Source organism: Arvicanthis niloticus, chromosome 21 (assembly GCF_011762505.2).
Source record: "Arvicanthis niloticus isolate mArvNil1 chromosome 21, mArvNil1.pat.X, whole genome shotgun sequence".
NCBI lineage: Eukaryota > Metazoa > Chordata > Mammalia > Rodentia > Muridae > Arvicanthis > Arvicanthis niloticus.
In genome coordinates, this window is record NC_047678.1 from 50,797,209 (window position 1) to 50,821,845 (window position 24,637).

At 45.5% G+C, this 24,637-nt stretch overlaps 1 protein-coding gene across 12 annotated transcripts in view; it reads left to right on the forward strand.

Annotated features, from left to right (window-relative positions):
- Mtcl1 (microtubule crosslinking factor 1) overlaps positions 1-24,637 on the forward strand; it is a 114,333-nt gene that overhangs the window by 68,153 nt on the left and 21,543 nt on the right. For 5 of the 12 annotated variants that reach the window (XM_076917428.1, XM_076917427.1, XM_076917420.1 and 2 more), the window contains 5 exons: positions 2,120-3,457; positions 4,570-4,725; positions 11,895-12,017; positions 14,987-15,217; positions 16,995-17,192. In XM_076917428.1, the coding sequence (XP_076773543.1) occupies positions 2,120-3,457; positions 4,570-4,725; positions 11,895-12,017; positions 14,987-15,217; positions 16,995-17,192 (2,046 nt within the window). The remainder of the gene's footprint in view (positions 1-2,119; positions 3,458-4,569; positions 4,726-11,894; positions 12,018-14,986; positions 15,218-16,994; positions 17,193-24,637) is intronic. The other 7 variants (XM_034483670.2, XM_076917422.1, XM_076917423.1 and 4 more) reach the window with 3 other exon arrangements.

A 24,637-nucleotide genomic window follows, 5' to 3' on the forward strand; every position in this document is an offset into this window, starting at 1 on the left:
GGAAGCTGGGACATGATTATTATTATATTACTTTAGAATGTTCAGAGAAATCAGGGCTGTTTGAAAATATATGCCAATTGCTGCTACTCAGCAGATGTTCAATAGACAATGAATGAATGAATGAATGAATGAACTAGGGAGGGAGCAGGTGTATGTATTCGTTAGTGTCAGGATCAGGCACACTGTGTGTCCTTACAACTTTTGCATGAAATCCTGAGAAAGAAATTACAACCACACAATCTATGAACCCATTTTGCTCGTAGTTAAGAGTAGAGTAGCTAGGCATGGTGGCCATGCCTTGAATCTCAGCACTCAAGAGACAGAGACAATCTCTGTGAGTTCAAAGACAGCTTGATCTACAGAGTGAGTTCTAAGACAGTCAGGGCTACACAGAGAAACCCTGTCTCCAAAACCAAAACAAGAGAAGAAATAGGACTAGTAGCCTTACTTTTTTTTTTTTCTGCCTAACCAAAACCAAATCCTTAAAATCCTTAGTGTGAAAATGTTCAGAACTTGAAAGACTATGATATGTAGATTGCTGTCTATAGTACACAAAGGGTGTTGGGACAGGGAAGGGAGAGCACCACACATAGGGTACACGAGGCCCCAGGGGACACTCTGTACATCATGCTTTCTGCAGTTTGGTTGTAGATTCCTTCAGTTGTTTGGGTCACTCAGTTCTCCATCCATGAGTCTGTCTGTGGTCAGGCAGAAGCAGACAAGGCACCAAGGAAGTCAGATGGTTTTGCACTGCCAGGATGTGGCAGAGAGTAGCTGCAGTTCTCTGAGCTCAGGAACTTTATAGAACCTCCTGGACAGCGGGAACACAAATAGTCAGCCAAGCACACAAGGCTGACTTGTTCCATGTGGTTGACAGCCTGGACAGTAGCAGTTCAGCAAGTGTCAGAGCAGGTGTCAACACACTCTCCGTGTGATGGAGGGTGGGAGGCTTTACAGACCTCAGTCCTGCTCTCATCAGTCTAACAGGACTGCTTTGAGAAATTCACCCTCACATGTCCTGAACAAAAAGAATACAACAATTCCAAAAACCAAGATAGTATAGATTACTTCAAGGCCCAAGACCCAGGCTGAAAAGGTAGTTGATTTTCTTTGTCTGCTGGGCAGTACTCTGGATTTCCTGGGATTCTGTTGAGAGTTACTTCTCAGATTTTCAAACACTTAGCTTCTTTCTCTAGTCTCTGCTTCATTTTCTGCTGTGTCACTGCAACCAAAACAGAGGACCAGAACAAAAGACCCCAAAGTGGCTCTTGCATGGCGAGGAGCCCAGATGTCTTCGCTTGTATTAGCCTAGATGTTCTCTATGTCAGTGTTATGTTCTCACCTTGGAAAGCTCTGTGATGCCCACCATGGCATCTCATGTCATTTTTGGGAGCCTCGAGGAAGGAGACATGCCAAGAGGAAAGATGAATTACCCCATCTCATGCACCTCAGCTACTCAGTGGAAAAGCTAGGCTCCAACTTAAGGGTTGTTCAACCTCACTGTCCTGGTGGAACCTTCTGGATTATCAGACATGTGAGGGACATTTACAGTGGCCACAGGGTAGATGTAGTTTCTGAATCCTGTTAGCTTTACCACTAGACCTTGATGAAGAATTTTGGTGACTTCCTCAGAGTGCTGACGATGAATCAGGCTGGATCTGCAAAGTCACCACAGGCCACCATGTTACCGATGAATCTTCGACTTCATTTAACTTTCTCTTTCTTCATTCTTCTTCATTTATAACTTGTGTGTTGGTTTCTATGTTGCATGGTCTTCCCCCAAACTGACTGTTAAGCTTCTCGACAAAGCAACAAACTATGGGTCATTTCAGGGTTCCATCTGCAAAGACTTTGAGGCTCACTGCTGCTCTGCCATGGCTTCTCTCTTTCTATGAGCCAACAGCACCAACAGGACAAATGGGGTGTCGTGCACATGTTCGTGTGCATGTGCGTGTGTGTGTGTGTGTGTGTGTGCATGTATGTATATGTGTGTGCACACGTGTGTATATGTATGTTATGTGTGTTTGTGCATATGTGCATGTGTGTGTGCGTGCATATGTGTGTGTGTTAAGGGTGAGGTGTGAGGGGACCATAAAAAGCACACATTTGATATTTTCAGATAACCCTCCCTCGGGCTATTCTTGCCTGGCAGGATGACAGTGCGGATTTGAAGTGTCAGCTTCAGTTTGCCAAGGAGGAAGCTTCCCTGATGCGCAAAAAGATGGCCAAGTTAGGGCGGGAGAAGGACGAGTTGGAACAGGAATTGCAGAAGTATAAGTCCCTCTATGGTGATGTGGACAGTCCCCTCCCAACAGGGGAGGCTGGCGGTCCCCCCAGCACCAGGGAGGCAGAGCTGAAGCTGAGGCTGAAGTTGGTGGAGGAGGAAGCCAGCATCTTGGGCCGGAAGATCGTGGAACTGGAGGTGGAAAACCGTGGCCTCAAAGCAGAGATGGAGGACATACGGGTTCAGCACGAGCGAGAGGGAACAGGCAGGGACCATGTGCCAGGCATCCCTACCTCACCCTTCGGAGACTCAATGGAGTCCTCCACAGAGCTCCGCCGGCACCTACAGTTTGTGGAAGAAGAGGCTGAGCTGCTGAGGAGATCCATATCTGAGATTGAAGACCATAATCGGCAGTTGACTCATGAGCTGAGCAAGTTCAAGTTTGAGCCTCACCAGGAGTCAGGGTGGCTTGGGGATGGTGTATCTAAGGGCCCCGGGGCCAGTGTTCCCCTGCAGGAGGAGCTGAAGTCAGCCAGGCTGCAGATCGATGAGCTGAGCGGGAAGGTACTAAAGCTGCAATGTGAGAACCGACTGCTGCTGTCCAATGCCCAGCGGTGTGACCTTGCTGCGCATCTGGGGCTACGTGCTCCGAGCCCCCGAGACAGTGACGCAGAGAGCGACACAGGCAAGAAAGAGAGCGATGGGGAGGAGGGCCGCCTTTCCCAGCCAAAGCGAGAAGGCCCTGTTGGTGGGGAGAGTGACTCGGAGGACATGTTTGAAAAGACCTCAGGCTTTGGAAGTGGAAAGCCTTCAGAGGTGAGTGAGCCATGCCCGTCAGAACTCCTAAGGGTCCGGGAGGACACCGAGTGCCTGGTGACCATAAAGCTGGAGGCCCAGCGGCTTGAGCGAACTGTGGAGCGCCTCATCTCTGACACAGATGGCTTCATCCATGACTCAGACCTGCGGGGCAATGGATCAGCCTCACCTGGAGTCCAAGGTGAAGGTGAGGGCAACAGCCCGAGTGAGCCCCATTTGTTGGAGACCATCAACGTGAGGATGAAGGCTTTCAGGAAAGAACTGCAGGCCTTCCTGGAGCAGATGTCCCGGATTGTGGATGGTCTCTCGCCCTTATCCCACCTCACAGAGTCATCCAGCTTCCTCTCCACTGTGACTTCTGTATCCCGGGACTCCCCCATCGGGACCCTGGGGAAGGAGCTGGGCCCAGACTTGCAGGTAAGGGGGCTCCCAACTTTGCCTCCCTGCTCCGTCTCGTTCTTCCTTCTCCTCTTCGCTGGCATTGCTGCTCTAGGGCTCGCACTGCTTACGGCTGCTTGGTTTTGAGTTCAGACCTGCATTGTACTAAAGCCTCGGCGTCAACTAAATCCTTTCTCTCCGTTGGTTTCTTTTTTTTTTTTTTTTTTTTTTTTTTTTTTAATTTGTTTTGTAAGTTCGTTTTTTATGTTCTTGTTCCTTCCCCGTTCTCCTCTACCTTAATTGCACCACTATTCGTGGTTTAGAGGGCCTTTCACGACGAGGCCACGCCCAATGGAGGCGCGCTAGACGAGGCCACGCCCTGTGGAGGCGCTAGGGACCGATGCAGCCTTCTGTTGCTCCTCTCTTGGTGTCTCAACCAACCAGCCACCCTGACGAAGAAACTATGAGGAGGAGTTTCAGACAAAATACCGACTCCCATCACAGTCAGGACACTTAGACTCAGTAACAAGCGCCCGACTCCCTCTGGTTTACCACCAGAGGGACAAGTGCAGTTCTGAGAAGTCTCAGGCATCCCAGGCCCACCACTCACTCTGGAAGATAATCCGGGATGGGGGAGAGGAGCCAGTTCTGAGGAGGCTGGTTTTGAAGGAAAACCTCCGCTGCCACTCGCTCCTGCCGCCCTCCCTCGCCGCCCAGGGTAAGGGCCAAGGGGAGCTTCGCCCTGGGTGCATGGTCCAGCTGCTGCCCCGGACTGTGGCTTTGGCTGTTCAACCCACAAGTAAGGAAGGCAGAGCCTCTTCCCCGTGTCCTTCATGGGTAGTGTGCCTATGTCCCCATTGCATGTGCCTTATATCCAGTGTTACGCATAACCACCCCCTAGATCTGTGCTTTCCACATTAGCTCCTCCTTTTGCTCATGTCCATTCTATTCTATTTTGTTCGCTCTCTTAAGTGTTTAAGCTGATTTTTTTTTTTTTTCATTCACGCTCTTCTCTGGTAGTTTGCCCTGTTGTCTACCCACTTCGTGTTTTACCCTCTATCTCCTCCAGTTTTTACCTACCCCTTTGTCTTCCTTTTCTCATTTAAAAACTAAAAGCAAAACAAAATAAATCCCCTTCATGCACCTAACAGTCCAAACTGAGAGAGCAGCTGGAATGGCAGCTCAGTCAGGATCGAGGGGAAGAGCGAGAGGGCCTACGCCTCCGAGCCACTCGGGAGCTGCACCGGCGCGCAGATGGGGATTCCGGGAGCCACGGGCTGGGAGGCCAGAGCTGTTTCAACCTAGAGGTAAGTGAGTCTGCTGGGCTCACTGCCTGTCTTTCACCTCCCTTCCCTGAGAAGGTGGTTCACACCCTGAGGGAATTAGCTCTGGACTCACAGGCCTGTGACAGGAAGAGCTGAGCATACAGACATACACACACACACACACACATGCACACACCCACATATACACGGGTATAGTGGCACTAATTTACCGGAAGTAAATAGAATCACTGTCTACTTGTGGAGAGAAGCCCCCATGAAGTGCAGAGAGTGGTCCCTGGCCCTCTAGGCAGAGCACCCAGCATGAGCACTGTCATGTTTTCTTTAATGTTTCCCTAGTACAGACTTTGGACAGAGTTAAGTATATCCACTTTAAATTGCAAGTTAGGTGATCCTAGGTTTTATAACTGAAATGTAACAGAGAGCCACAGGCTAGTGGTATTCATTTCCCCACGAATTTCATGAGTTTTAGTGTCTTAGGACTCTGAAACTTTCACAAGAAAACATCTCTGTTAGCCTTTACAGCACGCAGGGAAGGTCTTCATCAGACAGGGTAGGTCGTTGCTTGGGTAGGCACAAATGCATGCTTTTCAAACGGCTTTTGGGTGATTCAGGACAGACAACCCAGGAAGACGCTCTCTCCAACCTTCGATGAATTGTGTACCACTAATCTATTCCTATCAGGGATACCTTGAGCCCTGAGGCTCTAGCCTGGATGTGTATTACCAGCTTGGTCTCCTGAGCAAGACTCTGGTCTGTTTTCCATCTGTGCAGTGAGTCAAAGTTCTGCTCTGCTCACCTCGAGTGGTCACGTGTGATTCTCTAAGCTGTGAGTGGGGATTGGCTCTCTAGGTACCTCATGCTGTGGACAGCACAAAGGAGGATTAAGAACAAGGGATAGAATGGTCTAGGTCATTTCCCAGTCTTGGGTGCCATAGTTCTGCAGCATCTGGTAGTTAGTGGTCTTTTCCTGTGATGGACTATTTAAGAACTGTATCCTCCACGTCTGGAGACTGGTTATTGTAGCATGTCCTGGCAAGAGGTCTGTAAGCCTCAGAACCCTTTGCCGGCCAGATGCCTCCTGGGTCCTGTTGGTGCTGAAGCCACGACCAAGGCGCTGCACGCACACAGACATCACAGCCTTCAGGAACCAGCCATAGTGCTGCAGAGAGAACACTGAATTAAATCAAATACAGAGGGACGGCCAGTCTCCACGAAAGGTAGATGAGTAAATCTGGCATACTATCACCACCAATATAGCTCAGAGAGCCTGGGAGAAAACATCTGATCTTCAGACTTAACTCCCTTGTTCTGTGGATGACACAAATGAGGTCTTTGAAGAGAGTGACCCTAAGTCCCTCCTCTCTATCCCCTTCAAGTCAGTGGGTAACAGAATTGAGTCCAGAACAGTCTTCTCAGCCTACTCCAGTGTTCTGTGACAGCAGGCCTGCCAACTCAGAATCTATACTCTCCACGGCTGTATTTCCGGCTTTTGTCATTCAATGGTCAGCTACCTTACCATAGTACCACCATTCCCCCAAATATCCATTCAGGTTCCTTTCAGTTGTATATATTTTAAAAGGAGAAGTGAGAAAAGGAAGGCCAGGTCAAGGGAGCATGTTTTCTAGAAGGGGTGAGAGCCACACATCCTTCCGTCACACAGGCATTCATGTGGAGTAGGAAAAGGGTCAGGTATGTAAACACAGTTATTTTTAAACCTTTAATTAACTGTTCCGGGAGCCTCTCATCCTGCTGTAGTTTTTCTTTGTCCGAAGAGTCCTCCCTTTAGGGCCTTAGCCAGAGAGGCTGCCTATCCTGGTTTAATGTGTCACTCCCATAGTCTTGCTGATTGCAATACTACATTCTGCTAAAGGACTTTACAATGGGGGATTCCAAGGAGCAAAGAAAGCCTCCCAATGAAGACATCCCTCAATTCCTTGCCAGTCACAAAGGCATCCTCGGAGTTAGCAGGGCATCCTGACCACAGAGGTGCTCTGTATTGAAGACTACTCTGCCATGGAGCCACGCCCCAGTCCCAGTGTAGACACGGATCCAGAGTGAGGCCTGGTTCACAGCTCGAATGTGTCCTGCTGGAAGGCATGTTTCTGCCCCCTCATGCATTGTCCTTTAAATAACCACTGAGGTGGCCCTTCAGCCAACGTGTACCTGTGTATAAACCTTTAGCTTTCTGTCTTAAGTTCTTAGGGGGATGGGGTAGTGGTGGGAGGCATGGGTAAAAACCCAGCACTAGAAGAACCTCTTTCAGAATTTCAGTGGAAGTGTTTTTTTAAAAGGATAGGTTCCTCCAGGCTCATTTGTGAGATGCCTTTGTTAGTTTTGGCCTTTGGAGTACTGCTGTTTGGTCCAGAAGAAAGAGGGCAAGTTGCTACTTTGAAAGATAGAATAATTTTTTTGGGGGTGGGGTGAAGGTGTTGGGTTTAAGCTATGATTATTGCTGGTAACACCAGTGACAGCATTGTATACAGCAAAGAGGAAAAGAAAAAGTTCACTCTTAGTAGATAGCAAATAGGTGTCATATAGATAGCCTGCTGTATGTATATAGACAGCCTGCTGTTCAGATACCACACTTCACCAAACCTAGGAAAGGAAGGGTGTACCCGAGCCAGCATTCTTGAAAATAGAAGTCAGAAGCCATCCACACCTGCAAACTCAGTAATGCAAATGTGCAAAAACTAACAGCTGAAAAGCTTACGGGCAGCCAGATTCAGAGGGACGAATGTTCCTGTCACCTGTCCATCCCTGTGTATGCTGGCAGTAGGTTCCTGCTGTGCTCTGGACTCTTCTCTGCCAAGAGACTCACTTGTGTTAAGAGAACAAGCATTGTATGGAACATTTCATATGGAATGTGCAAGGCACCTTAAAAATAGTCCTGAGAAGTGGCCAGGCATGGACACTGGTCAGATTTCATATATAAATGAAACCAAGCCTGAGCCCAGAGGATCGAGTTTCTGAGTCAGGAGCTCAAAGGGCTCTTCTTACTTGCTCCTCCCCCTTATCCCTTAATCACTGAGGCACACCAGCATCTGTGGTGCCCCAAGTCTCAGCTGTGAAATACCAGTCCCAGGAGAGCTACTTGGGGTTTATGCCAAGTATTTGTACATGTGTGAAGTTCATCTACCGAGTCTGAAGGAAGTGATGGAGAAAGTGGCCAGGACAGAAATGAAGTCATGGTCCCAGTAGCTGTAGAGTTCTCATATATAAGTGCTTGCTGGGCAGTTAATGGATCACAAGTCTCTTTGCTTATTGTCCCTAAGCCTTGGACTAATTTATAAGGTGCTTTATATGGAGCTGGTCAGAAAGCCAGCAGTGAGATGCAGTCTCTGGTGGGAGGGCATGCAGAGTGGGTCTCAGGATGCTGACACAGGGCAATGGAGGCCATATTGCCAAGGCTCATCAGCCTCTGAACAAGTGGGTCTGGCATTTGCTTAAACAAACCGACTTTATAGAAAAGCCAGGACAAGCTCATTTGTTGTTACTGATCAAAATAGGTAAGTGAGCAAAGGAAGGTTTTTAAATTCAAATCTTGGGGATCTGGTGTATTAATTGTTCTACAGGAAATTTGTGTGGCGTGAAAATGTCCCCTAAGTGTATGTGATTGTTTGCAGCTGTGTGGCAGTACAATCATTCTAGATGGGATTTTTTTTTTTTTTTTTTTTGACATGGCATGTTCGTATTTTGTTCTTCATAACACTGGAGTGACCACAGGTGTTCCAGGATTTCATTAGCAAAAGGAACAGTGCACGGAAAGACACTTGAAAGAATAGGATTCTAGGTGTTCATGCTCTGCCCAGACAGCACTACCCTCTGTTGCCCAGCTGAATACCCATAGATGACCTCAAGGGCTCTCTCTGTGACCCTGTGCAAGTGTGGCTCCAACAGAAAGGCATGCTATCAATCAGATGTTGCTGAAATGGAATCGAAAATGCTGCAAAGTTTGAAACTTCTGAGAATCCACAAAATTCCATAAATAGAAAATCCCAGACTATGCAGCATCACACACAGAATTATTAAAAACACGATATAAAATTAACCTCAGACTATGGGTATAATGTGCATATAAGACATATATGAATTTTGTGCTTAGTTCCCACTGTATCTTGTTATATGCTTTTCATAACAATGAACTTGGTTGGAATGTTTTGTGTCTAATAATGTAATATGCTGGTTAGTATCTAATACACTGAAACTCAAAGGGTGTTTCCATTTCGAAGTCAGCATCCAGGCTCCTGAAACAAACCTATAGACAACACCTGAGCTTCAAATCCCTGCTGTGATCCAGTTGCTATGAGTGGTGTCCAGCATAGGAAATACCTAGTCATGCTGTATAAAATATAAAACATACCAGGCTGGAGAAATGCCTTAGCAGTTAAGAGCACTTGCTGCTCTTTCAGAGGGGCTGGGTTTGGTTCCCAGCATCCACAGTTGGGCAGCTCTCAACCAAGTATAATGCCACTTCTAAAGGATCTAACAGTCTCTTCTGGCCTCTGCAGACACCTTTATACACAGGTGCACACATATGAATATACATATGAATATATATCTCACATTTCCCTTTGAATAGTAAATTCTCCTGAATCTTCTCTAGTTGGAACTCACTCCAAAGTGGACAGAGAGCAGTGTTCAGCCTTTAGACATTTGGCTTTGGGTGGTAGTTGCCAGCAGTGTTGAATGTTGGGTCCGGTAGCTCCAATGTAACAGGAAACAGGGTGCTGGGCAATCAGTGGCCAGGATGATTATCAATGAGCCAGACAAACAAAAGGAACCATAGCTGACCTTACTCAGAATCAAGATTTGAACTCCTGTTACCAATTTGTTATGTTGTCTATAATGCTACCTTTGGCAAGCACACACTCAATTTATAATTATACTGTCAACCAAGTCATAAATGCCCATTGAAGATGAGTTCACAGCACAGAACTTCAAACACACCATTAAAAATGCCCACCAAGTTAGAGCACACAAATAACCCTTCAGCTGTGCACATGGTAAACTATCCTAATTAAACTGGGTGGATTAGCCAGGCTGTGGTAACCCATGCCTTTAATTCTAGTACTTGGGAGGCTGAGGCAGGTGGATCTCTGAGTTCAAGGCCAGCCTGGTCTAGGAGAGTGAGTTCCAGGACAGCCAGGGCTACACAGAAACCCTGTCTGGAAAACACACACACACACACACACACACACACACACACACACACCAGGGTAGATTATATAAAACAAAAATGTCATGAAGGCAAGAAAGGGAAGTTTTGGGAAGAAGAGAAAGTGGGAGAGGAGAGGATAAAAGAGGAATAGGAGATAAATGTGAGCAAAGCATTTTCATTTATAAAAATACCAAAGTCCAAAATAAACAAATAAAATACCAATGAAAGAATAGGAATTGTCAGACACCAGGATTCGACTTTGAGATCTTCAGATAACAGATAAGATTATCAACTGAACAATAACAGTAAGCTTACTGAGCTGTTTCCAGATGGGCATAAGGAAAGGGTAAGCTGTTGTTATGGAAGGTAGCACATACTTTAAAAAAAAAAAAAAGCCATTAAAATTGAACATAGTCATCATGATCAACTCAAAGAGAATTCCCAACCATGTCCAACAACTCAAAAAACGGAGAAACATTCCATAATCCTTGTTCTTGAGTTTCTTAAAGTTGGCAAGTTTGAGTACCTCTAATGTTGGGGAGAAGCCATGTAAGTCAGCTAGTTCTCTACAACAGAGCTATGTCCACGGCTTTTGTTTGTGGAGGCAGGGTCTCACTATGGAACCCGGGTTATCCTGGAACTCACGATGTAGGCCAGGAAGTATTAAAGGTACACACTACCATGCCCACTGAGTTTAAATCCTTTGGTGCTCAAAGGTTTACAGCAACGTTGCCAAACCCCCAGTGTCTCGATTTCTTAGCCTCTAATAGTAATAAACAAAAAAAGGACTCTGCCCTTTTGAGTTCTGTGTGGCCATCACCCACTGACAAGCCAAATAACAGGAACCTCTAGAAGAGCTGTGTCCTCAGCGAGAGGTAGAAATTAGTTAAAGGCAGGCAGAAGGAGCCTACAATGTGCCTTTTTTTTTTTTTTTTTTTTCTTTTTTGGTTTGGCTTTTCAAGACAGGGTTTCTCTGTGTAGTCCTGGCTGTTCAATGTGCCTTTATTACAACAACCCACTGTAGTTCCCAGTAGTGATTTAAAAAAAAAAATCACCTACCTAGGCAGATGTAATGGCATAGTTCTTTAATCCTAGAGGCAGAAGCAGGAGGATCTTTGTGAGTTCGATGCCAGCCTGGAATATATAGAGAATTTGAGAGATTGCCACGGCGTTGTAGAGAGACCTTATCCTCTCTCCGCACCCCCAAGCCCCCTTTTAAAAATCACCTGCCTGAAGCACAAACATTTTGGTTAAATTTTAATGGTGCCTCCCAATTTTAATGAAACATTCTATCAAAAGTAATGTTGGATCTCTCTTTCATGGCCATTTGGCCATAAAGTTTAAGCTTTATCAATAAGAATAATAGTACAGATTCCTTGACCTCCCCAGGCTGGAGCATAGTATTAATAGATCTGTGCCATTCCTGGACATGGTATGACACAGAGAAGCTTTAAAGCAAATGTGTGCCCTGGAAGGACCCCCCCTCCCCCCAACCACCCAGGGAATCTAGGGCCATGCCATGGTATTAGAGAAAGTCATCCTTGGGAAAATGGTAGGAAAATCTCCAAAGGGCAAGCATATGGGCAGATTAGTTATGTAACAAATAAGACCCCAGATGGCTCAGGGAATTGAGTCTAGGAGACCAGCTGTATGATAGTGGCCTTGGTGGACTAAGGTGTTGTCACCAAGTCCTTCTACTTGAATGGTATAAATACCTAGAAGCTGCTGAGGTAGCAGAGAACCTTCTTGTATGTTCCAGTGTTTTTCTCAGCCTGGATAATGGTTGTAGTTAAGGGTTCCCATTTACCTGCTTCATCTTCTACCTAAAAGAGATACAGGCAGTTCAGGTAGACACAGAGCCCAGAGCAGCAGGACTCCTCTGGGGGAAGCCCTGGGGAGGTTGCTGTGGTCACTCCACTGATGCAGCCGCTGTGCTCCTGTGTATGTCACCTTGTCTAGATGTGTGTCCTGCGTCATCACGTGAGGCTAAGTTCTTGATTCCACTAAACCCTTCCTTTATCCTGCCAATCAGCTCAGGGGCTCCCCAGGTTTACCTGAGCAGAGTGTGTCGGTAGAAGAGCTACAGGGTCAGCTCGAGCAGGCGGCCAGACTGCATCAAGAGGAGACAGAGACATACACAAACAAGATCCGTAAGGTAAATATTCCTTGAGGGCTTCCAGCACGCCCGCTCTGTGTACCGCAGAGCCCCTCAGGAGCAGTGCCATGATGCATTTTAAAGTAATGGTGTCTGTTGCAGGCAGGTGCCAAGACCCATAGGCATCTATACAGGTCACTCGGCTGAGAGGCTCGCTCCTAGATGCACCACAGACAACCTGTCCATCCTTCAGAGGGGCCATCCTAGAACATTCCAGAGATGCCTTGAAACCACAAAGATTCCAAACTTAGTTCTCTCCTGTACTGTTTCCTTGCAGGTCACACACGGAGAGAGGAACAGCAATAATTAACCATAAAGTAAAACTACTGTAACCATACACTACAGTAAATATTATTTAGATGGATGAATTAGCTATTTGGGGGATTTCCTCTTCAATATTTTTGGACCATGATTAGTCAGTAAGATAACAAACCACAGAAAACAAAGCCTTGGATAGGGAGAAATGTAGTTTCAGGAAAAATCTTTAGATCTAGTTGAACTTTTCCTGCAACCATGCTGACAAACTACCACGAAACAAGGGTGTTGAATGTAACCAAGGCAGTATGCCTGTCACTGAAGAGAGCTGTCCATTAGAAACATCAAATCACCCTAAACTGTTGTCTTAAAAAAGACTGCCAGTAATTGAGGTATGGCCTGATTAACTTTTAGTTATTTTTAAAGTTACGAGTCACAGGCTAATTATCCTGTATCCACTAAGGGATTCCCAGATCCAGGTGCTCCTGCCCTGGGCCTCCAAGGACACTGCCCTACCACCTCATATCTAATTAAGTTGTGAGCCAAGATCTGGATGTAGAATTGTCAGGGCTTCTCTTCTCCCCTTCTCCTGTGCTTATTCTTGGAAGAGAGCTGTATCTTCAAAAGAAAACAAAACAGAGCAGTTGGTGTTGGCTAATATACCTTGATGCTTCAGAACACATATACTGTGCAAATGAGTCATTCGATCTATCCAAGAATTTGTTTTGGCCAGGAATATGTTCTGTAGGCATACACCTCTATGGTGACTGAGGCTAAATGGGTCACAGGCTGATTAAGGCAGCGTCTGCTATACCTTGCAGTGTACAGAGGGCAGAGCTGAATGCCAGGCTCTTAAGTATCTCTTGCTGTGTTTTCCCAGTTGGACACTCCTTTCCACCTGTTTCCTGTACAGGTGAAGTATCACATATTGTTATGAAAGAGAAGGAATTATGTAAGAAAGAACTCTGTCCCCCCACCAATGTGGCGCACACACAGACAGGTGCACACATACATGCACGCAGGGATTTGCATCGCTCTGTAAAATGGTTTGGAAGGCTGTCCCTGGAGATGCTGGTGACACAGTGGCAGAGTCTCTGGCATGCACAGCACTTGGGGTTACAATCAAGGAAGGAGTGAGTTGGAAAAGACTTCAAAGGAGGAGCTGCTGTCTTTTAGTTTGTTGAGAGGGGACAGGAAGTTCTCTCTCAATGTCGACAGAGGGCAAAAGGCCAAGCCCTGAGCTCAAGAGGCACCTAATGGACTGGAACAAAAGAAAGCAGACAAGTATGGAGGGAGGCCCACAGGTCCCCTAGGTCTGGTCTGGGTGCTTCAGGTAGAGCACCTCACAGTCCCAGCTCCCTTAGCTTTGATGCCATTCCACAGCCTCATGGAAGTTTTGAGGTAGCTTCCTTCCAGTCAGGAGAACACAGTGAGGAGCTGCAGGGCTGGACTTCCAGAGCAACAGGCTGTTCTCTGCTCTATGACGTCATGTCTGTATGGGGATAACCAGCGTTGTGACTCTGAGGTCTGTCGAGGTGGTCTTCCTGCTTGAAATGCAGTGTGAAGCAGGTGTTATGGCCATAGCTACACAGTACAGCCATGTAGCCCTTCTTAGAGGGAATCAGCATTTGTTTACCATATCGGACATGTTGGTCTCTCCACCGGGCAGCCGTAGTTGTAACCTAGTAGTTTGCAAGAATGAATCTAGCAGTTGATGGGAAAAAACATTTCCTTTTGGTCTGAGTGTTGAGTCAGACAAGGGTAGAGGCTGCCATTCTAACCCTCATTTCTGTCTGGTTCAGAAGCCCTTGCTTTCCTGTCTCACTGCCACAACAGAGGTTATCCTTGAGCCTTTATCTGCAAAATAGGGTTTTATTTGTACCCCTTTGCCTAGTGCCAATACATAGTAGTTGCTTCCTGCTTGGAAGCGCTCCATATAGATATTTTTTAAAAGTACTTAGCCATGTGTGGTGGCCTGTGACCATGGTTCCAGCTACTTTGAAGGGTGAGGCAAGAGATTTGCTTTTAGCCCAGGGTTGGAAGGACAGTCTGAGAGGGACATAGTGAGACCGTGTCTTAAAACAGAAAAAGCCCAGGAAGTTAATATGGAGATAGAGTTAGGTAATTCTTTAATGATGCTTTGGTTTCCCTAAGCAGTGATCACATTTAATGTGGAAACGGGTTATCACATTTGCTTACACAGTTGAATCCTACACACTCAGGACTGCTCTAGTTTTGCAGTGCATGGTAGGTCTTCTATTGTCTCATATTCTCTACCAGGGGTTGAGAGAAGCCGGAAACCACAGGAAGTAAGAGGTAGATTTCCAATTCTTTTCTTCTCTGTCATTGTAATGATCCCTTGTGTGCCAAGCACAGGCACACAGGGGAAATGAGGTCTCCTTACATGGCATCTGAGTCAATCACAAACATGCACCCAAGTAGCATTTTCCTGATGGGGGATGGAGATTTCTATTAAGTGCTGAGAGGTCGGCAGTGAGGAAGGTTGTAATGCCTTCTTCCTTTGAAACAGTGCTTGCTTCTACATCACAAAATCCATGAGCTCATTAATCACCCTTAAACTTAAAAGGACTCCCATGTTTCACATCTCCTGCACACCATAAAGCTTGGGCGGTAGGCTGCTCTAGAAAACCTTGGTTGGGCATGGATGGCACCTCGGATCAACTGCTTTTCACAGCTTCTTGATTCTGTTCAAGATGGAGGAGGACCACCTCTACGCCCTGCGGTGGAAGGAACTGGAGATGCACAGCCTGGCCCTGCAGAACACCCTTCACAAGCGAACCTGGAGTGACGAGAAGAATATGCTGCAGCAGGAACTCCGGTCCTTGAAGCAGAACATTTTCCTCTTCTATGTCAAGCTCAGGTGGCTGCTGAAACACTGGCGCCAAGGGAAGCAGATGGAGGAGGGAGGAGAGGATTTCACAGAGGTAATGCCTCTCACCCATCCGGCTCATTTAGTTTGCATCTGTTGAATCCTTGGCCCCACCCCCACCCCACTGCCTTAATCATTGTGTCCCTTGTTTTTATTTATCTTTCTATATTAATCCAAGCCACAGAAACAGAATGGCCTATCCAGGCACACATAAAAAATTGACCTGAACGTTGGGCTTGGACTTGATTCTAAGAGCATCTCCATCTTTAATTCCACTCTGGAACAGTCTGCTCACATATCCCCTTTGTTGTGGATAGATACCAAATCACTGAGGTCATCACCCAGGCGTCTTCACTTCAAGCTCAGTGGTGTATAAAAGCTGGTGCACCTGAGTTCGAGGCTAGCCTGGTCTACAGAGTGAGTTCCAGGACAGCCAGGGCTACACAGAGAAACCCTATCTCGAAAAATCAAAAAAAGGGGGAAAAAAAAAAAAAAAAGCTGGTGCACAAATATTTCTTGGAACTGAGTCCATTCCTCCAGCTTTGCAAGGATTCCTTCTAAGCCTTACAGGGGTCACTCTGTCACCTCTGATATCTGTACATGTTTACCCGGTGTGTCACAATTTCTAGATTTAGAGAGCAGGGTTTGTTGCTTCCCATTTAGTTCTCACATGTGTGCATGTCTGTACATTGTGTGTGTGCCTGCAGCACCCAGAAGCGGGTGTGGGATCTCCTGGAACTGGAGTTATAGATGGTTGTGAGCTGCCATGTGGGTGCTGGGAACTAAAACCAGGTCTCTCCTTGCAGGGGCAGCAAGTATTCTTAGCTTCTGAGCCATTCCTCTTGCCTCTTAGGTTTTTGATTTTGAAACAGGATTTTGTTGTTGTTGTTGTTGTTTTGTTTTTGAGACAGGGTTTCTCTGTAGAGCCATGGCTGTCCTGGAACTCACTCTAGACCAGGCTGGCCTCAAACTCAGAAATCTGCCTGCCTCTGCCTCCCAAGTGCTGGGATTAAAGGCGTGTGGCACCATTGCCTGGCAAAACAGAATTTTTGTATGTAGCCTAGGCTGACTTTGAACTCAAGATTCCTCAGCCTCCCAGTTGCTGAGATTACAGGTGTGGACCACAGTACTTGGCACCGACCAACCCCTTACTGCCCAAGTGAGTGCCCTGTGGCTTTGCAAGTCCTGTCCTGCAGTCTTTCTTTCTGGGTTGCCTGAGCAGCCACACAAACCACTAACACAGCTACTCGTGCGTTGTGAGAACTTGGAGCCCTTTGAGCTGCTGAAGTCTTCTGTGTGCCTTTGAGTAAACAATGCATTACCCTGAGAATGCCAATTCTCTCTCCTCAGATTGAGGAACATCCTTAAAATTAATTCAACCAGGTTTCCAGGATCCATGACATGGAAAAACGTGGTTAAGCAAAGCCTAAACTGGGTTGTGAGGTTTCTTGTTGATGAATACAGTGGAATTCCTCCAGTCATTCATAACACTGCCGTGTGAGCGATCATAATTTACAAAAAAAAAAAAAAAAAAAGTTTTCATGAGTCTTTTCTAAAAAAAAAAAAGCACCTGTCCGGGACTGCTAAAATGAAAGAAATGTAGGGAGTAGAATGGGCCTCTTAGGGGAAAAGACTGAGGAGGACTTGGGCACCTACATGGTGGGCGGTTACCCCATCAGGTCATGCATAGTTGTGGTGTGAGGCTTGTGTGAGGCCAGGTGTTTAAGGCTAATCTTGGCTACTCATAATGAGACTCTGTCACATTTGAAGTCAGTCTGTAGAACCCCAGAATATATAGGCAAAATTAAAATTATCATGCCTCCTGGTTTCAGAGCGAACATCCAGAGAATGTGCCTGGGCTTGCTGAGCTTGGAGTTCAGGGCTGTCACCAGACAGACGGGACAGACCAAGAGGATACTGACCGAGGCTGTGGCCTTCCCATGGGAGAGCATGTCCCACACTCCCCGGTACAGATCAGCGAACACGGATCACGGCTGCAGACTGTAGATGGGGGACCACTCAGTAAACAGGTGGGTGCCTAGCCTTAAGGCTGGGATTCTGTACACCCAGCATTCTGAGACTCATGAGATGTTCAGCATCTTATTCCAAATGCTGATGTTCCTAGGTAACAAAAGTCCTCTGCTGACTCTGACCTCCTGTTGGTATTGGGGAGAGAGTTGGGGAGGCTGGAATGTCACTAGATGTCATGACATGCTTTTCTTTCACTCCAGTGTTAGTTCGTCTGTTCATCTGATTAGCCCATAGCTTAGGACCATAGTAAGATCAGGTGTATTGACTGAGTACCTGCTTCCTTAGATCCAAAAAATTGGTCTTAGAATGAAGAAATTTAATAGGCAGACTTCTAAGAAGAGAGAATATTTGTTTTTATCATAGGGAGGTAACAACCTTGCAAGCTTTTTGGTTGGTGTTTAATTGAATAGTCATTGCCAACCGGGCTTTTTGGTTGGTGTTTAATTGAAAAGTCATTGCCAACAGCACTGCATTGGTAACATAGTTTATAAGGAAAAACAAGGTCAATTCCGATCATGCAGAAAGTATTTCATATCTCTCTGGCCACTTGAAGCACACAACATGTATTTACATGGTGACACTTTGGACAAATCACAGAGTGTGTAAAGATGATTGGAGGTTAATTACTAACCATTACTAAAAGGTTGGTGTCACCAAGGACCTCAGAGAGAAACTCTGAAAACCAACTCATCTCCAAACTCACATAAACATTATTTGTTTCTATCTATCTATCTATCTATCTATCTATCTATCTATCTATCTATCTATCTATCTCTGTATCTATCTATCTATCTCTGTATCTATCTATCTATCTATCTATCTATCTATCTATCTATCTATCTATCTATCTAGTGTTCCTAAAACAAAATAGTGTCTGTATTTGGAGACTTGAGATCCTGAGAGATCTCTGAGTACATTGTAACCTTCCTTGGCTTCTCGAGAGTGTTCCAACAGGAAGCCTGGAGTTCCCACCCTGGCTGCCTGCGTGCTGGGGTAAGGGTGCAGGTTTGAGCACTGGGCATAGCCTAAAGCCTTCCAGACAGGCATTGTGGATTACCCCTGCAATGTGCTATAGCTGCCATTCCTTTCTCACCTGTCCTCTCTTCCCAGAGTTGTGTGGGTCAAGTGGGAGTTGGCTGTCACCAGCACTTTGGTGCAGATTCCAATGAGAAAAAACAGTGCTATTTGAAGTGCAGACTAAGGGGATCCTTGAGGTTTCTCTCAGCACTTTCTCTTCTTCATACACAAATCAGAACAGCTGTCTGTACCACACCCACCTTCCTTCTCCCTGGAGCTGTGTGACTCAGGATGGAGATAATAACTTTCAAAGGAGCCTCTCCTCACACTCACCAGGAAGTGCGTCAGTGTGCCAGAATCCCCGGGGAGATTTGAGGTCATGGAATAAGTTTTCCAGCAGTGATCTAGTTAGAAACTAGAATGGTACAAGCTATGAATAAAGCTTTAAACTGTAGGCATTTCATTGATTTGAAAAGAGGTATTGTTAGTCTTTAGAGGTCCTCTGTGATTGGCTCTAATCAATACTTAGACAGACAGAATCCTGTCAATAGGAAGACCATGTGGTAGGCCTTTTCGAGGAGAGCATCTAAGCACTTTGGAAAAGGAAAGAGATTTACCACATCTGGTTTTCTAAACAGTCATGGAAAATGTTACCCTTGGGGTGAAAAATAATGTAAAGTCACTCATCCGGAACCACCCATCAGTGTGTCTGAATGTTTATCTCCCCCTCGCCCTCTGTGGCTTCTCTTAAAAAAGTAGGGCAGACACATGTGAGTTTCCACTGCATACGGTGGGCTGGAGGATGGGCTGGTGGGGGAGTGCGCATGTCAGAATCAGCTCTGCGTCTCTCCCAAACTACCAGCCTGCAGTTGTGGAAGGGAACGTGTGCACAGTGCTGTGCGGTGAGGACAGGAGACGGATGAGCTCTACTGTAAGTGACACCGGGAGTGAGTATCCTCCAGCAGACCTGCTGCTCTGGGAGTGGTGTGGTTATTATTATCAGCCAGGCAGCCTGGATGCAAGAGCCACGATGTGTGTTTTTAAAAGCTCCTGTGCAGAACCGTGGCCCCATTTGAAGCCCAGGCAGAGTGATAAGTAGCGTGGGAAACATGGCCAAACGGCTTTCCCAAGGATCAATAAGCAACTAACAACATTTTCCAGCCCCAATCTTGGGTTTGAGTTTTGCTGCAGTTCCCACAGTGTAACTCTGTCGATAGCAACATTTATCATGTCTTGGGGAGTTAAAGAACATTGCAGGTGTGCACTCAGGTTGAGTACAAGAAGCAAACTTCATCAAGTTGGCAGACATCTGGTTGTGCCAAGATCCCCTGCTTCCCAGTCTGTAGTTACACAACCCCCATGGCAGTGACCTCATTCTCAAGCACAGTATTCACTTTCATCTTCTTTGCTGCTGAGGCTGAGAGTTGGGAAGAACCGGCTGTGTGGCTCACGTCGAGCTCAGGGCTGTCCGCTGCCCCATGGCCATTTGAGGCCAGCATCTCTGAGGCTGTTTATGCAGGTTGTACTTTTTAGTGTCCAAATGGAGGTCCGATCACAGGTGATTCGTGTTGCCAGCATTTCAACCTGATGGTCCCAGGACAAAACAAAGGGTGTGGCTTGGATGGCTAGAGAGAAAACTGCTTGTTTTCCCAGCATTGGAATAATTAGTTAAAGGAAAGTTACTCTGACATCCAGAAATACTACACAATTCATGCGGCGAACGCAGTGAGCCTAACCTAAGATTCACGACAATATCGGAAGAAACTTGACTTCACATTGATCTGTGAGACATCATTCATTGTACTGCCAGAGGCCTTGGTCCCCAGAGCAGCTGCACTGTTAAAGCCTTAAAAAGCTGTCCCCAAAGCTGACCTTCCCTCAGCTAATAGACCGTGACTATGCTGTCTCCCTGTCTGTCTGTCTGTTTTTCTCCGACGTAAAGAAGAGTCTGGAAAGAGCACGTCTAATGAGCTTAGCATGTTAGAAGGATAAACCATCACTCTAGCCCCCTGCCCCCCAGCTGTGGTGATACATACCTATGATCATAGCATTGAGGAAACAGGACGATTTCGAGTTAGAGGCCAACCTGAGTGACATAGCTTGTCTCTAAAAACAAACAGCAAACTTCAGTGACTCAGGATGCCAATGTAGTTCAGTAGTAGGTCGCTCACCTCGAAGGTACAAGGCCCTGGGTTCAGTCCCTGCTCCCTCCAAAAAATTAATTCTTTGAAAGGTTCCCCTCTTGAGCCTCAATAGTATGTATATTTTTGTTTTTTGGTTTGTGTGTGTGTGTGTTTTTCTGTTTTTTTTTTGTTTTTTTTTTTTTCTTTTTGCATTGTGGCCTGGTTTATTCTGTAGATCCTGTAGCTTCCTTAGAAGTCAGACTAGAGCAAACTACAACAGAGCACATAACCACACACTGTTGGTCTTTGTTGTGTCTTTGCTGTGCACACACGGGTAAAAATTTACAGGTACTTAAGGTACTTAGTAAAAGGGCTCACCCTCCCCCGCCCCAACCTCCCTCCCAGAATGCAGCTCACTCAGTAGTTTATAGCATACCTTCCACAAGGAAGGCAGGTCCCAGAGCTATCTGGTCAGTGGTTCAAATGATCACCTGATTTTCATCAGGCTTGCCCTGATTTCTCAAGCCAAGTTATACATTACCTATTATTAGCTGATAACTCAATGTAACTTACTAAACAAGTGTCTCTTTAATAATCCCTCAGCCACCTGATTTTATTCTTGGGGAGACTTTTAGACTGTAGACAGAGCGCCCTCCTTGTCATGAGCCCCTGGCACATTCCCAGCCAGAAGGCAAAAGATGCCTGCATGACCGTGAGTATCATTCCTGGAAGCTCCCACCGTAGATTATACTTTCAAGGTCAGTCTTTGGTGTGCCATTCCCTTTTATCTGTGGAAAGATAATGGTTTCAGAAAAGAATGCTGAATTTAATCTCTGTGTAACAATGAAGGCAGGAGTGACCAGTAGGTTGTGTAGGAAAATGTTGCTGCTATGTGGATCTATCGGTTTTAAGGACTTGCTTGAGGTTTCCTGTCAATTAGACGTGGACCGCCTGGAAATGATTCGTTTGCTTTTATCGTATACCACATAAGCTCACTTGTCATCTTTGTCAAATAGAAACTGGGCACGCATGGGTCAGGCAACCAGGGCAGCTCCCTCAACACTGCAGAACTCCCCTGCCTGTGTGAACACCTGAAATAAACAGGAGGCAGAGGCTGTCGATGCTATGTTGTGCCTGGCTTTTTGTGGGTCACCCCACTGTGGCAGGTCAGAGTATCCCATTCACCTTTAGATTAAGACTGTTTCCTAAGGTAATGGCTTAGAGGCCGTGCTGAGATGACTTCAGTCTTCACATGGTTGCTGTTCTCAGTGATGCACAGGTTTCAGAAATCTCAGATTCTGAAAAAATAGTACCACAAGTAACTTGGTATACACCTTATCCATATTCCTGCCTCATTTGCTATGAACAGTACCACAGGCTCACAAGGCACTCCGGGTGACTGAAGGCCAACCTTGAACCTGTTGAAAAGAATGAGCCATGAGTATAGACTTCACATTTGGATTTTATAGTGCCCCACCCAAGAGGTGAGCTGTGAAGGACTGGAATGTTCTTAATCAAAGGAACAGGAAATAGTAAGGTTGCTGGTATCATCCAGCCAGTCTGAAAAGACTGGGTAGTCATGTGTAGTTTTGTCTTATTTTGTTTTGTTTAGGTTAAAACTGTATTGAAATGTACAAACCAAAAAAAATTTTTTTTGCATGGTTAGACTCTGGCACAAAAAGTTCAAAAAGCTCTTGTGTCCAGATGACTTTCCAGATCAAGAAGTCTTTATGGACCAGAATCTTCCCTCTGTAGACCTGTCTGACCCTGAACCAACAGAGAACCTACCAGGGTTGATGTATTTGTTTTTACCTTCCTTTGGGTATCTTATCTTTTTACCCCAACACTGGTCCCACCAAGAGGCATCAGAACAGACATGAAAAAGATGACAACAGTTTCTCAGAGACAGGATGGATTCCCCAACAAAATGAAGGGGGGAAAAAAAAACCCACAGCTGGGCTCAGTGTAATGTGAAGTTTTAAATGTTTCTGGCTTAGGTTGTCTGTCCTTGGTGGAGACGGACAGAGGTTACAGTCTGGAGAGTGGGACTTACTGTACCTGTTTGCTCTGAGCTTTAATTTAAGTCTTCCTCTCTCTATAAAATGCATCAAGATTGTAGGAAATATAAGGACATATAGATGAATAAGTCAGTGCACATCCTGGTACATACAAAATGGTAAATAGGGGCTACAGAGATGGCTTCACAGTTAAGAGCACTACCCGCTCTTCCAGAGGACCCAGGTTCGATTCCTAGTACCCACATGGTGGCTCACGACCATCTGCTAACTATGCATATATTGCATGGAATATATGCAGGCTAAACAAGACACATAAAAATTAATAAAATTAATTTTAAAAAGTAAATATATTGTAAGTAGTAGTGACTATTATTTTTGGATTTATGTGTGTGCATGGAAATCATTTAGAGGAACCATGCCCAGCCATAGGTTTCGAGTCTCCAGAAATGTTGACATGGTATTGTGAGAAGATGCCTGGCTTCCTGCTATCCCAGTACAGGGCTCCTGGGTGATTATAAAAACAAGTGGAGTCACATTGATTCTCTGGGCTTGCTTGCTCCTGTTGGCCACCTTCACTCCAAAGCAGTTTTGGAGTTCATATGCTAAGGCTACTGTCCTGGGATCAGAGGGTATTATGCTGATGACTTGGAACCAAATGTGCCAACAAACATTAAGGCTTAATTTTATTGGATGCAATATTTGCCAATGCCAAAACCTGCTTTGCTTCCAGAGAAAGTAAAATTTCAATCTGCAAAGAGGCTGTAAAGCGCGGCGTCTAATGTTGTTAGTAGTCACATGATACAGGGGTTGATCCATCACAGGCTGAGCCTTTATATGACTTGGGATTCATGGAAACTGTTGATTAAGTGTAAGAACACATTTTTCCCCCCATGTAAATGGGCAGAATGACATCCCCAAAGACCAAATCAAAACTCTGACAATTATTTTACACTTACATTTTATTTGATTTGAAAAGTAGCGATTTTTCATTTAAAGATCTAAAGGTAAAAAATAAATTTCTTGTGAACTATATCTTTTTTTTTTCTTCAGAAAATCCCATGTGAAAATGTGTATTTCTTTCTTATCTTGATGAGTGATTTGCCTGCAAGTGAATCTGTACTAAGTGCATGTAGGGTCCACAGAGACCAGAATGGGGGTTGGATCCCTTAGAACTGGAGCTCAGGGTTGAGAGCTGCTGGGTATGTGCTGGGACTCAAACCCTGGTACACTGGAAGAACAGCCAGTGCTCTTAACCACTAATCCATCTCTCCAGCTCCTTTGTAGGTACTTTTGATGTGGAGTTTTATGTGTTCATGAGTATCCATCTTTGTAAGAATTAATAGCTTGAGGGGCTGTTACAAATTTTAGGAAGTTTTCTATCTGCACAATTTTTCAAATTTTAGCTGAATTTTACTCTAAATGCCTTTGTCACAAGTAAATATTGTCATTGACAGTCACAAATTTACAAAGACACTAATGCTAATAGTCCGTATCACTGTCAAGATCAATTACATTTGATATAGTAATTTTCCCATAAATTTTAGGGACAATTATTCCCTTCTAGGTCATTAATATGCTCTGAGTGATTAATTTCACATTCTTTCTGTGGTTAGTGGATTCAGGAGTGTCCATCCCTGTGACAGGACATTGTCATTTATGGAGTTCACACCCAAGAATCACACAATGGAGTTTATAAATTCCTTCAATAAGTTTGCTTCTGTGTGTTCGCCTGCATTCATAGCTATCCTGCACCACGTGTGGCCCGTGATAGATGGTTATCAATGCATGACTGAGAAATAGTCTTGCCTGTAGGATCTGAGCTGGAGCCTGTGTACCTGCTGAGTGGAGCAGGCTGTGAAATTCCTGGGCACCAGAGCATTGGTGTGAGCCTCTTGTCCTGAGGTAGAACTTAAAACGCTTGAGGCGGGATTTAGTTCCTAATTCCTTGTGTTTTCCTAAGTAAGCCAAACCAAGAACACCCTGACATCATCGGATCAAGAACTCAGGAACCCAGTGCTTTATGTCTAAGAGGGTCATGGCTGCACTTCATATCAAAAAGCCATAATTACTTAGAGCATTTAATTCTGACAAACCTTCATCCTGTATTTCCCTCCTTCTTCTTCTCGCCTTCTCAGTTCCCAAGAGACAGAGTCTCACCATGTAGCTCAGGCTGGCTCTAAACTTGCAATCCTCCATCCTAGCCTCTCCAGTGCTGGGATTACAGGGGCTGTATGCCAGACTTTGTGCCAACACACACTAAAGCAGAAATGAGAGTTTTGAAGTGTG